This window comes from Macaca fascicularis, chromosome 11 (assembly GCF_037993035.2).
Source record: "Macaca fascicularis isolate 582-1 chromosome 11, T2T-MFA8v1.1".
Classification (NCBI taxonomy): Eukaryota; Metazoa; Chordata; class Mammalia; order Primates; family Cercopithecidae; genus Macaca; species Macaca fascicularis.
The window spans coordinates 109,396,499-109,410,548 of record NC_088385.1 but is presented as its reverse complement, the minus strand read 5'-3'; the positions used below and the strand labels follow the sequence as shown (position 1 = coordinate 109,410,548).

The 14,050-nt window shown below is 39.6% G+C and overlaps 1 protein-coding gene across 6 annotated transcripts in view; it reads left to right on the top strand.

The window, feature by feature from the left end:
• IGF1 (insulin like growth factor 1) overlaps nucleotides 1-14,050 on the top strand; it is an 82,855-nt gene that overhangs the window by 48,922 nt on the left and 19,883 nt on the right. For 2 of the 6 annotated variants that reach the window (XM_005572039.5, XM_074007637.1), the window contains exons 3-4: nucleotides 10,054-10,235; nucleotides 11,760-11,811. In XM_005572039.5, the coding sequence (XP_005572096.1) occupies nucleotides 10,054-10,235; nucleotides 11,760-11,811 (234 nt within the window). Of the gene's footprint in view, nucleotides 1-10,053; nucleotides 10,236-11,759; nucleotides 12,272-14,050 lie in introns of those variants that run through there. The other 4 variants (XM_065524721.2, XM_065524722.2, XM_005572040.5 and 1 more) reach the window with 2 other exon arrangements.

The following is a 14,050-nucleotide window of genomic DNA, read 5'->3' as shown; positions in this document are numbered from 1 at the left end:
AAAAAGCATTTACGGAGGTTTGGGAATCTGGGCATGATGTTGGTCCCAGATGAAATAAAGATGAGAACATGATTTAGCTTGGAGAAAAACTGTAACTTAACCACACCTCTCTCTTTTTCCTTATGCATAGTTCATTTCTTCAATTCAGAAAAATAGTTTTCAGGGGGGAGGGGACTGGGAGGAGTGTAATGGCTAAAAAACAGGCTCAGTGAAGGCCAGAATATTACTAAGAACTTCTTCAGTTGGCCTTGAGTTTGCTACAATATCCTAAGATATATGGCATTCTAAAATACAATAATTTAAGGAAGGCACTTAAAGTTTCACAGTCATGTTTAAGCAATAACATATTAAGAATAAAAGGGAGAGAAATAATAGAAGCAAAATCCTGCAGAAAGAAAAGAAATAATGGTCTGATGAGTCCAGATTTTATCTGAAATCTCCTGAAATAATATAATCACACCCTAAATGAACCATTCAGCCTCAGTCTGCATACTTGACACCCTAAATGAACCATTCAGCCTCAGTCTGCATACTTGCTTGGCACTTTGAAAAAATAATACCACAACATGCTTGAGCACTCTTCGTATAGACTTTTAAATTTTACTGACCTTAGCAGTAATTTATTTTACCAAAAAAAAAGAGGATGGCATTTGAAAAACTATGTTTAATCTTTATCTTCTGATTTTATATTCTGGGCAGATGTTGGATACCAATGGCATAGATGATGTCCTGTCTGGAAGCCCATTCATATTACCAAAGATAACATGTAGTTATGGCTAGACCTTTCCAAGGAAACTATGCATCTGTCCACCTGAAAATAAGTGAATATCACACAGAGAATTCATGTACCATTGACAGACACCAAGGAAATTAGTGAAATAAAACACTGGTCTATGTTGAACACTAGGAAATTAAGCAATCTGGTCAACAATATTAACAGTCCTCCTAGGGCAGAAAGAGTCATTTGCTTACCTTATGAAGATGCGGCTTTGTGAAGAATAAAAGTAAAAGGCCATGCCCAAGGATTGTTAGAAAGACTCTTCTCATACTAATTCTCATTTCTGGATGCCCACAGAAGTGAGGGCCATCTCTCTTTCCTTAGGACTCTGGTTTTCAAAGTATAGTTTGATTCTATCACCTGCTTCAACAGCTCCAGCAAATGACTCTCTTAAGGGCTCTTTGTGCCCTACCTTGAGCTGGCTTCTGCAATCCACATAGATGGACTTGTCACCTTCCCCTACTCAAGCCTAACTCCAAATTAGACATTTTCCTTCATCAAACTCAACACCAATATCTGCTTTTCTTAAATTCAGCTTATAAATCTTGTTTACATCCAAAATTAAATTGAACGAAGAGGAAACTCTTGGTTTTCTCATCAAACTTTTCTTCACTACTGTACTCCCCTATTATTATCGAGAAACATTAATATGCCATATATATATACACACAAACATTAATATGCCATATATATTATATATATATACACACACACACATTATTGATTACAAATTGGGTAGTGCATGACCATCTGGATATTTAGGGTCATCTTTTTAGAAGGGGTGCTTGATATTATCTAGTACATTTGGTTGTTTACATGAGAAACTGAATCTCAGAGAATTTAGGTGACTTGTGCATCCACACAGAGGATTTGGGGCTGTAATCCAATGTTGTTTTCAATATACCATATTGCCTTGTTTTTATTCCCTCTCTGCATATGGCACTGTGCTAGGTGCTATAGAAACATTCCCCAGGACCTCTCAATCCAAGAACAACACTGTTGATACACCAGCATGAAAGGGACATCACACACAACCCAACTGGCACTCAAGTCTGCACCATGCAGTTATTTATATCATGTAACACCATACCATCTCCTCCCACTCGCCCTCCCTCCCTCCCTCTCTCCTGTGTTCAATCTGTCGCTGACTCTGGCTGCTCCCTTCTCTGCGACAGTGCCAAGGGCTGCTTCTGCTGCTGTGGAGGCTGTCTTCCAACAGTTTACTCCCTGATGCAGGCCCGGATGCCTCTCTTTAAGGAGCCTCCACCTCCCAACACTCTCCCTCCAGACATGCCAGACTTCCCTGGCAGCCACCACCCCTTCACCTGCCATCCTGACCATATCACTCCCACCCCTGGGACAATGTCCAGAAGTGCCCTGAGCAAAAAACAGATCCCTGAGTGAGGAGACTAACGGGGATCAGGGCCCCTGAGAACAGAGGGCAGGTGCCAAGTTGCAAAGAAAAAATGAAATGAAAGACTTTAGAGAGAAACTAAAAATAAAGAGAATGTGTTTTAATATCCCTTTGGCTGATTCATCTTTCTGTGGCACCAGAAAGAGGGCGTTACCCTCTACTCACAAATGCCTTACGTTTTGTTACAAGGCCTCTCTTCCCACATCTGAAAGAGTAAAATAACAATAAGAGTGTAAGTACAGGAGATAATGCTGGTGGCATAGCTACAATCTCCAGGCTGGAGCCAGTCTCAGCTTACAGTTTTTGTCAGTCTTTCTAAAAAAAAAAAAAAAAAATGAGATAGCTAAGGCCCATGTATGCGATTCCTCAACATCCCTTCTTATTCCTTCTCTGGCTGTCTGTTTTCATCTCATTCAGGCATGGGTCCCAGATGGAGTAGTGATTAAGCGGGCCTGGTGATATTGTATACCGGGTAACTGTTTATTCCCAAAGCATGGCTGGCAGGAGAGGGAGCCCTGGTTTTCAGTCATTCCAGGGAGGAAATGAAATGCTAATACCTAGCCTACCATAAACTCCACAGTGGCATAAGCCTTGCTCAAAAGTACATCAGTGAATAAAAAGAATGTCAAAGGCTGTCAGTAGCAGGAGAGGAAAGGAAATAGAAAAAGAAGAGAACAGAATGAGATGAGGCACGAAGTAGACAGAGATGAGAGAAATACTATGCTGGATGAAAGTGATTGGGAAACCATTCTGACCGTGTGTTTCACCACATTCATCCCAGGCCTTGCAGCATTGTTTTGAAATAAGAAGCATTGATATAAATACCAAAAAGTCAATGATTTTAACCAGTGGATTATTTGGGACAAATCAAAGGTAACAAGGGGTCAAGATAAGCCCATATGCCTTATTTGACATGATTGAAAGATTCATTCTCATAGTGTCTATTCTAGATTAAAACTATTCAGACCAGTCTATACAACAGAAAGTTTGAACATTCTTTCAAAAGAACAGCTATTCATTTACTTTAGTGAACAACAATATCTAGAAAGGCCATCTGCTTCAGCCAAACTTTGGAAAGGATGCATTTTTAAGATTAATGGAGAAAGAGGATACCTGCCTAACTAGCTATGTTAACCAACTCAACACCATAATAATAATAGTTAACATTTATATAGTTTACCATACACCAGCCACTGTGCAAAACACTTTGCATACATTCTTACTTAATCTTCACACGGGTCCTGGGAGGTACTCTTATATATCCATTTTACATATGAGTACCCGAATCTTAGATGACTGAGTGCTTTGCCAAATCAAAGCTTAATAGTAAAAAAGTGGTAGAATCCAGACTGTCTGGTTCCAAAACTTGTGCTTTTAGCCACTTCACATATTGCTTCTGTCATTGGTATGACAGATGTCAGAGGCAGATCATACTCAAATTCTGTAATATGTTCTAAATAATACAAACAATGTAACTAGAAAATGGTAGCTAACTTATATAGCAGGCCCCACTGAAATAATTCAAACATAAAAATGACCTCTTGGCATTTGATTATCTTTCACCTTAGACGTTGATAAACCAAACCATTCCCTTAGGACAACATTTTTCTGTCCAGCAAAGCATTTCTCTTGCCAAAGTATAATTTTGTTGGCTACATCTATCTCCTCCAAGCCCTGGAATCAGACCTAAGCTAGTAAATTGTGCTGTCCTGGCAAGACGCTCATCCTCCAGGGCATTGTATCAGGCTAAAGTAATACATCATGTTGCTTCCCACTCTGTCTGCCCATTTCTCCAAAGAGTCCTAAAACAGTAATGTTTCTGCTTTGAATCTCTTGCTGTTATTGCCCCCAGGACTTGTACTTTAGCTTCCTGGCCTTGGAAACCAAGGTGAGCTGAATAGCACTCTTTTCACACCTGCTCTTGACTTGGGTTTCCAAAAGAGAGGAGGCTCTCAACAAAGGGGCAGTCCCATAGAACTCTGCTTCATTCCTTTTAGACTCAGAGAAACAAAGACATTGACTTCATTGGGTAACAGAACACTTTCGTCTTTTGGGTTATGGGGATTTAGTAGCTGAGAAAAAGTTGCTGAGTAGTGAGGGTGGGGGCAGGTCATAGAGAGCCATAATTCCTAGAAAAAGATGACCTCGTCCAATTGAGAGGTAGTGAGACAGCAAACACTGGCAATTAAAAATTAACACAGGCCAAAAGTGAAATCGATGCCTAAATTTGATAGGTTTTCGAGAAAAGTTTATGACATGCAGTTCATAGAAAAGAGAACATTTTCTCAGTGTTCACTTTTACAGATGCCAAAGGTCAGTCTTACTTGGAAAGATCCTTCCACAGAAAAGCAGAAATGTACAGGGTCTTCTAGCAAAGTATAAGGCAGGCAATAGATATATTAGAAAATCTTTTTTTAAAAAAATCCTAATTTCAAAGTGTTTTACAGCAGCTTTGATACCACAGTAATTCCCTAATATGTGTTTGAGTATATGTGTGTACATACTCATGTTATTCTAAATGTAAAAAGATGTGGCCAGTTGACAGTATTAAAAGCTTCTTTCCATATCTTTACTAAGCACATGACAATGTATAACTCAATAACTACTTTAATTCAAGTTGCGATTTCAATAGAAAAAAATTTAAAGGCAAAATATTGACTGTCAAAAGCTTTTAAAGTGAATGCAAATCCTATGAATTCTGGAATTATCAACCATTCAATGTATTACATTGGGGTCTTGGTAATAATATAATCACAATTTTCCTTATATTAGAAATTTATGAAAGGACTCAAGTTTTCCTTATAAAGCCATCAGAGATGTAGGAAATATTGGGAGGTGATTCTCCCTTTTCCACAAATGAAAATAGTAATTAAAATGCTAAAGTGAAGACTACTTTAAGATTATTCATATCTTATACAATTTCCTTACTGGTATCCCATGCAAAATAATGCAAACCAAGTGAATTTATATTAAATAAGGCAGCCCAGGGAGAAAATCTCACCCTAAAAAACTAACCGTTCCAAGTTATTCTAAATTGGCAATGTGTCTGGAGTTCTGAAATAAATAACTGGTGTGAAAAACCTAAGTTTCCAGATTCTTCAGATCTGAACTGTAATATTTGGTTGTGTAATCAATCCTTAGTTAATCTAAGTGAAATGCAGATTCATTTCTTATTAGCTAATAATTTCATTTGTGTTTTTTATCAGACACATAATTTAGCATTTTCTAGAAATAGCCCTTAAAATCCAAGTTAATTGTCTTACCTCTTTTTTCCTCCTTTCAAAAAAAAAAAAAAAAAGTGATCAACTTTGGAAACTCTTCCTGTTAGCAAATTTCTAAAGAATAGTTTTATTCCTTAGAAATCAAAGAATAACAAATGTATATCTTAAGAACTAGTTGCATCCCAACTCGAAAATGTTTGCATTTTTTATTATTTAAATACTGACTCTTCAAATCAATGTCTTCCCTTTCCAATGATAGAGTTGAAATAGTTAAAATAAAACAAGCAAGATGGGAATTTTCAAAGGAAATTAAAGCTGAATACATTGTGTCAACTGCATTCCCAGAAATCTATAAGAAACACAAACTTAGGCAGCATCAGTAGAGGAGGTAGTACCATTTTTACCAGTGATGAACGACCGGAGTCCTTTGTTCTAGAAGTGATGACCCCAGTTAAATCTCAGCATTACACATTTCCCTTCAGAGATGGAGGGGAGCGAGTTGCTTGCATCCATGACAAAATGTGAGACTCAGCTAATTGGTGTGGTTTTGATGATGCCACAGTTCTGCCCAAAACCCTTGTAACTAGCAAGTTTGCCCTGAAGATTATTGAATTACTCCCCTGACCATGCATTATTTAAAGGGAAGTGCTGTTATTATAGAAGCCAGCTGTTTAACCATTGGAATTCTGTCTGTTGGCCAACTTTCAAGATACAGCAGTATATTGTAACTAAACATTATGTCTACTCATGGAGGAGTCAAAGTCTAGGTTAGGTGGTGGCCAACTTGTCTGGTAAGCAATCTTTGGTCCACATGCTATGAAACCTTTGAAGCAAACTGACAAAATAAATATATAAATATATAAATTTTCAATGTCAAGACTTTGTCAGCAAGAAAAATTATGTGGCACGTTGTACATGCCTATTCATTCTAACAGTTGAGTAAGTGCATGAACACTTCATCACGCCGGTACAACAGAACTCTTGGACCACACCTTGCTGTGTAGAAGGGACTATACGCACCTGTCTTTTTTTTTTTTTTTTTTTTTTTTTTTTTTTTTTTTTTTGTAGCATCGAGTAAGGACAATTAAAAAGTGTTTAGAGCATCTTGGGGAACTTCAAATAGATAGAAAACAACTTTTCACCTTCTACATTAGAATATATTTGAACCTCTTTCTTGAAGTGGTTTCCAACCATACTGAATATTGGGCCCAAGCCAGTTTTCTCCTTCATCTCTTCACTTGTTATGGAATGTCTGGAATAGAAAAGACCATAGCAGTCATCCACTGTGTTCAACATAGGAATCTTCTGCTAGGATCTCTGACAGACGTTTATTACAGCCTTTACTGAACTGTTCCCTGCAATGGGGAGTTCATTACTTTTCACTGAAATCTGTCCCACATCTAACACTTGTAAATTCAAATTGTTAGGAATGCTTTTCTTATATTAAGCCAATATTTGTTTTTCATTCACCTACCAGCTCTGATTCTGCCCACTGGAACAGAATTATACAGCACCTAATGAAGAGTTTCTCAAGGCAAAGATAGAACAATTAGTTCTATCTCATTTAAAAATTAGTCAAAATGACAATAGTTATAATTTAGAAGTCATTAAAAATAACTATTTATCTCAAATAGGAAAATGTCAAATACTGAAGCAAATTGTTTTATTACCTTTCTAATAAATTACATTGTATCAGGCTTCTAGTTGTAGACCATAGCAGCAAATATCTTTATTGTGGTTCTGGGAAAAGAAACAATATGTAGCATTTGAAGATATGGAACAAAACTTTGACCTTCAACTGTGATCTTTCAATTGGTGAGAAATGAGATTTTTGTTTGTTAAATATTTTGATGTAGAGCCAGAAGAAATCAAGCTTACAGGGCACTTCAAAGGATGAATTAAACTTCAAAAGGCAATAGGTAAACACTTGTTATATTCATATATTCCCAATGACGTACAATAAGTCCATTGTAGACATTATGAGGAGACAAAGAAAAACATCTCTCTAGGATTGTGGCCACTAGAGATAATTGGTAATTATATTTATGGCAAAATCTAAGTCTGTATACCACTATTTCAACAATATTTTTTAAAAAAACAAACGTAGAACAAAAGATCAACTTTCTCTATGGAACACTGCAGAAAAGTCCTAAAATTCTCTGTACCTAAACCCATCGATCTACAGACTAAAAAGCATGAGCTCAGAGTTAGATGAGCTCAGAGTTTGACTGAGTCATGTCAAACTCTGAGCTCATTTAAGCAAGGTGATAAACCAGATACCTGGTATTTCCTGGTTTGTTTTTGTTTTTGTTTTTGTTTTTCTGTGATGATGATGACTTTCTATTTTACAAGAGGAAATAGACATGTGGTGAGTTTCATGGTTGTTTATAGTCACCAAGAAGCGAATATACAATCATAGAAATGATCTCTGCCATCCCAAGATGAAGGTTAGTGTCTTCCTCTTATAGCAGACAAGGAGCTCCAACACATGTGGGACCTCGGAGGAGCTTGAAAGTTAGAGGAGTTTGAAAGGGAAATACTAAATAGGTCCTGGAATCCCAAAGCCTGCCCTTGTCTGTTTTCAAAGGCTAACCATGAATTTTGAAATCAGTTGTTTCTGAGTTGGCTAACCTTGAAAGTTTCTGGAGCTCCTCCTACCAGCCCACCGCCAAATACCAAGTTACTATTTCATAATCAACAAACGAATCCCAATTACATCCCATTAAGAAATTTATAGTTTCAACAAAGGGCAATCATTACCTGTAATGGACAAAAGATACAATGATCACAAAATAGGCCAAGTCACCTTTTCCTTCCTCCCCACCCTCAAGAGAGAAGCCAAAGGGTATCAGCTGTGCTTTACTGGCTAGCCACTCAGCAAAAAGTATGTAGAAGTCCTTTGCGGATTACAAAGGACCATGTAAGCCCATTTGTGTCTTTCCTCTAATTTATAGTTCCAGGAAAAGATTATAAAAACAAAAAAACAAAAAAAACATTGTTTACATTGCTCAGGGGACCCACTGAGGCGTGGCTTGCCAGGGCCCAATCCCTCCCAAATGCCACAGCCATCGAGACCCCACAGGGTCTGCTCCGAGAGCTGCACAGCAGACCCCGCCCAGAAAGACCACAAATGAACCCTCACTGAGTTACTACCTCCAGCTGCCCTAAGAATGACAATAAACCTGCCTTACGGGAGGAAGCAGCCACCAGGGTCCTGTGCCAAGCATCAGGAAAGCATTTGGGTTCTTAGTGGATGCCATGAATGCTGGCCCTTCCAGCAGGGAGGCAGCCAAACTGGTTTGGTAGCAGGCCATTACCATGGGCCTGATCTCCGCCAATGAGGGAGTGCAAAATACATGAGGATTCTGACTTTCAAAACCCTATCCTCAAGTAATGGTGTCATTATTACAAAAACATAGACTTGTGATTTAAAACATAATGTTTTCTTCTGTCAGGAATTAAGATTGAATACATGTCAGATTAATTAATTGGATTCTTCTGTGCCTGTGATTTATAAAATGTCTTCCATAAAGCCTGAGCATCCATGGAGAAGACCAGCAGAGATAAGGGAAGAGAAGAAAAAGCAAGTTTCTTTTCCTCTGCCCTTGCCTGAGCTAGAACAGAATCACATGAAAGATGGACATTTTGTTCACTGTTTCAGTTTGGTGGTTACTCGATAAGAAATAGAATTCATTATTCTGGTCTCTTGGGGTGATAAGAGCAGGAGCCCTACTAGATTGGTATTGTAATTAGTTTCAAGTCCCAAGACTTCTGTATATGGTCAATAGTGACAATGCTTCTCCACAAACCACATAGGACCCTGGAAACGGTGCTCATAGAAAGCTGGCTATGATTTATTTAGGTGTCAGGTGCTGTGCTGTGCATTATTCATACTTGATTTCATTTAATCTTCAAATAATTCTTACAAGGGAGATATTACTAACTCCATTATATAAATGGGCGAACTGAGGCCCAGAGAGCTTAGTGACTTTTCCAGAGTCATATAAGAGTTCTCTTGGGCTCCTCAATGAGGCACTTGGGCTTTGCAGCAAGTAGATCTGAGTTTGCATCTTGACTCCACGATTTACTGCATGAATGACCTTGAGCAAGTCTTTGCCACCTGTGTGTCTCAGTTTTCACATTAGTAAAATGAGGAGCCCTTTCCAAACTTAAAACCTCCTTGATGTTCAACCTGACTATGTAGTCAAAGCAGTTAAACAAAAAGGCAAACATGTGAGCTGTCCTGCTTATAAAAACAATGCAGAGTTGCCAACAAGATTAAGAAAACAATGCACGGTCTTCTTTTAATATTTCTATCATCCTCTGAGCCAATATATAAGAAAAGAGTAGGATTGGGCATAGACAAGATCCTTGCCTACAGGTTACAAAACTTGGGGAGAATTACCACAAATAGCGTGGTGAATGAGTTAGTGCTAATGAATGTGGTACAGACTCCAAGAGACATACTGGCATTCAGAAAGATCCGCGGGGTCAGGAATCATTGGGGAAGTTTCAAGAAGAGGTTGAGACTTTGCAGAGTACGTAGGTTAACTAGATGTGAGGAGAGGCAGGAGCTGGGTGGAAGACTGAAGAAAACAGATTCCACCCTAACATAAGGCCACTCTGTTTGATTTGTACAGACAAGCCCACAGGGTATGGCTCCAGCAGTCGGAGGGCACCTCAGACAGGCATCGTGGATGAGTGCTGCTTCCGGAGCTGTGATCTGAGAAGGCTGGAGATGTATTGCGCACCCCTCAAGCCTGCCAAGTCAGCCCGCTCTGTCCGTGCCCAGCGCCATACCGACATGCCCAAGACCCAGAAGGTAAGCCCACCTGGGTGGGATCCACCCATCCTCAAGTGGTCTCTCTTGTGCATGTGGGTGGGCCAAGCAGAAACCCTGCCCCATAGTCTCCTGGCTTACAAGTCAAAAAAGCTCATTTGCACCAAAGGGATGGATTACGTCCTCATGTCCTCATCGCTTTGGTCACTCTGCATTGCAAATTTCCCCTTCCACTGCTATGGACGATGTGATGATTGGAAGATGTAACAAAACAGTGGCTAAACAAACATGGGCTTTGGTATCAGACAAAAGTGAAGTCCTGGCTTTCCCATACACCAGCTGAGAGCTTTTGCCAAATAATGTAACATATCCAAGCCTCAGTTTCATCAGTAACATTGGGATAATAATAATATCTACCACATCAGTTGGTTGTCAAAATTAAGTAGCTCGTGCATATATTTTGAGACGCTTTACACATGCCTGCACGAAGTAATTGTTGGACCATCGTTAATGTCGGTCATAATTGTACTTAATAACAAAGCTTGTAACCTTTCAAGTTCTGAGATTCTGTAATCTTGCAAAGAAAATAAAAGGCTAATGGGAACTATTCAAAATTCATATTTAGTAGCAAACATAATTAAACAAGAAACATTAAAAATAGAAATTTCTGTTTGGCTATAAGAATGCCTAGAAGTTTGTAATGATCAAAATCTGCAGGCATCATTTCCTAAGAGCTAGACTGTAAACAAACCTCAGAGGTACCATCTATGCCATCAGAAGTACATAAAACATCCAATGCACATTTAATTACTTGATCGATTTTTCTTGAATGAGTGAATGAATGAACAAATGAATATAAGAGATTAAAATTTTAGCCATTAAGTAGAAAGAATACGAACTAAAGAGAAGGTAAAGGAGGAAAAAGAGAAGGCAAGAAAGTTGAGTAAGGAAAGAAATAGCTCTCATTACAGTCTTTTGGGGACTCTGCTGAAAAAAGAAATGCCAACATGTGGTTTTAATCTTTGGAGCTAGAACTAATAATACTGTGCAAAAGCACAAGATGACAGATCAAGAAGTTCACAATGACACCTTCGCTGCTTCCTGGTCTTAAACCTCAGCTGAGGCTGGAAGAGGACCATGGTGGCTTATTGGAGATGTGACCCCAGGGAGTCCCTCTGAAGGATGGAAGGGGACTGGGCAAGACCCAACACACACAGAACACAGTAGCCACTGGCCAGGCAGGAAGCAAGGATCTCAGAAAAGACTTTTAGGTGAATGTGGCAGGAAAGTGTGCTTGCTGGGGCAAAGGCAGATTCATTCTTTCTCTTCCCAGGTGACCCAGCGCCTCTTGGTTTCTAAATGGGGAGGGGGTAGGTGTCAAGAGATGCGTCCCAAAGTTCTGGAATGGTGGGTCTTGTGACTGAGGTCTAGACCCCTCTCCAGCACAAGTGCTGTCGCCTGCATCATATGGAGCCTGGGCATTCTGAACTGATTCAAAGGCTCTGTCTTCAGGGACACCATGGGAACCACTTGTTCTCAATGCAATTATTTTTGTGATGTTTACAGTATCAGCCCCCATCTACCAACAAGAACACGAAGTCTCAGAGGAGAAGGAAAGGTGGGCCAAAGACACATCCAGGAGGGGAACAGAAGGAGGGGACAGAAGCAAGTCTGCAGATCAGAGGAAAGAAGAAAGAGCAGAGGAGGGAGATTGGAAGTAGAAATGCTGAATGCAGAGGCAAAAAAGGAAAATGGAGGACAGGAGGACTAAGCAGACAGAGGCAAGGATGATGAGAGAGGAGCAGACAGCAAGAATGAAAAGCAGAAAATGCAATAGAGGAAATGAAGAAAAGTAGGCCTGCTGAAGCTAGATGATGATGTGATGGAAATAGAAGTAACCTTTTAGAGAATGTCGCTAAGAAACATGGCGAAAATGGAAAACAAAAATGTAATGCCCTAGAAAGCCTAAAGAAAGACAGTGGCAAAAATGAAAAAAAGAATAAAGATTATAAAAGAGGCAAAAAAGACACTATTCTCTGCCTCTAAAACACAATTAAATAAAAGAATTCAAATAAAAATTAAGGCTTCTATATGCATTTTTAAATTTTGTATGAATCTGTTATGGAAGAATTGCCTATGTCAATATATGTTCAGAGTTAAATATTAGCCCCAAATGCTCAGCAAGACTGAATTGTGTCATAGAAGTTCCCAGATTCCCTTTTCCCGCAGCGTCATTGGAGGCAGTATTTCTTAGTCAAGTCCAGGGTTTAGGCCAAAGGGCATCTGGTATTGCCTAAAACCCTGTGAGGTAACTTTTGAGAAGAGGTCACTGCACTTTTCTTCATCTTTTTTGCACTTTGGAATCAGATATAAAAGATGTATAAGTTTGCTAGGGCTGCCATAACAAAGTATCATAGGCTGGGTAGTTTAAACCACAGAAATGGATTTTTTCATTGTTCTGGGAGTTGAAAGTTGAAAATCAAAGTCTCAGCACTTGCAAGAGCCTTAGAGAAGGCTCTGTCATGGGCTCCTCCCCTTGGTTTGTAGGTGGCCTCCTTCTTCTCCCCCTATGTCTTTACTTCATCTTCCCTCCATACATATCTCTGTGTCTAAATGTCCTCTGTGTGAAAGGACACCAGCCAGATTGGATTTGGGCCCACCCCACTGACCTCATTTTAACTTAATTATCTCTGTAAAGATTCTGTCTCCAAATACAGTCATATTTTGACGTACTGGGAGTTAGGACTTCAACACATGAATTTGGACACAATTCGGCCAGTGAAAGAAGACTTCTGATGTCTGACGATAACCACTGCATTTTGATTACAGCTCCTAGAAAACACTCCCCTCCACCACCCCACCACAGATCTATTTTTATATCTGAAATCCTGAGTCTCTGCTCCATGAGAACCCCGGGAACATACTATGTTAGATCTGGAAGAGGCCTCAGAAATCATTTGGTTCAATCACCTTATCTTGAAGACTAGGACACTGAGATCCTGAAGTGGGTAACGATGTGCTTGGGTTCTAAGCTGCTCTTCTTCTGGCCAGCAGACAACAGCACATAATCAAAGTGGGTCAACTAAGAAAGAATTCCAGAAGGAAAAGAGAGGGCAGAAATGCTGTGTAAAATCATTACTAATTTAATATTTTTCCACCAGAAGAAAAGGAGTGAATGAGAGCAAGAGTGCTGGATTTCCCTGAGAGTGAAGACAAGTTAAATAGAATCACAGAATTCAGATTTTAGAGATCTTCTCCTTCAGATCCCTTGGTTTAATCGGTAGCATTGGGGTCTTCATAGATAATAAAGCAAAAAGTCTCGCCATCCTCCAAGTTGCGAATTAGAAGAGCTGAGAAAGGGTATAAGACAGAAGTTCTCAAGCAAACAAATGATGACACTTTGGGGTAAGAATATGACTAACCCAGAAGTGAAGCATTTCATCCAGGTAGTCTATTTTGAAGATGTCATGGTATAAAGGAACCTCCTTTCTGCCTGGTCCTCCATGCCCCTGCCATGCTTTTTATTCCAGGATCACCCTTTCTAGTGGTTCACTAAAATCCAGGATTACTTAAATATGATGGACATGCTCAAGGCTTAATCCAGGAGGAAAAGGTTGAACTGAAAGCATGCCGAAGCCCCTCATGGGAGCCAAACCACTGCTGCTGTGGTTGCAAAGTAGATCCTGGCTTATCAGAGCAGAGAGAAGCCAGGCTGGTGCCTTAGCCCAAGTGGCCAGTCACCTTATTTAGGAGATGTTAAGTTCTCCAGCTAAGACATCCATGCTTTGGGACCAGCTGCAGGCAGAGGCCAATTCCTACTACAACCATCACCTTAGAGTAGCATATAAACACAGATG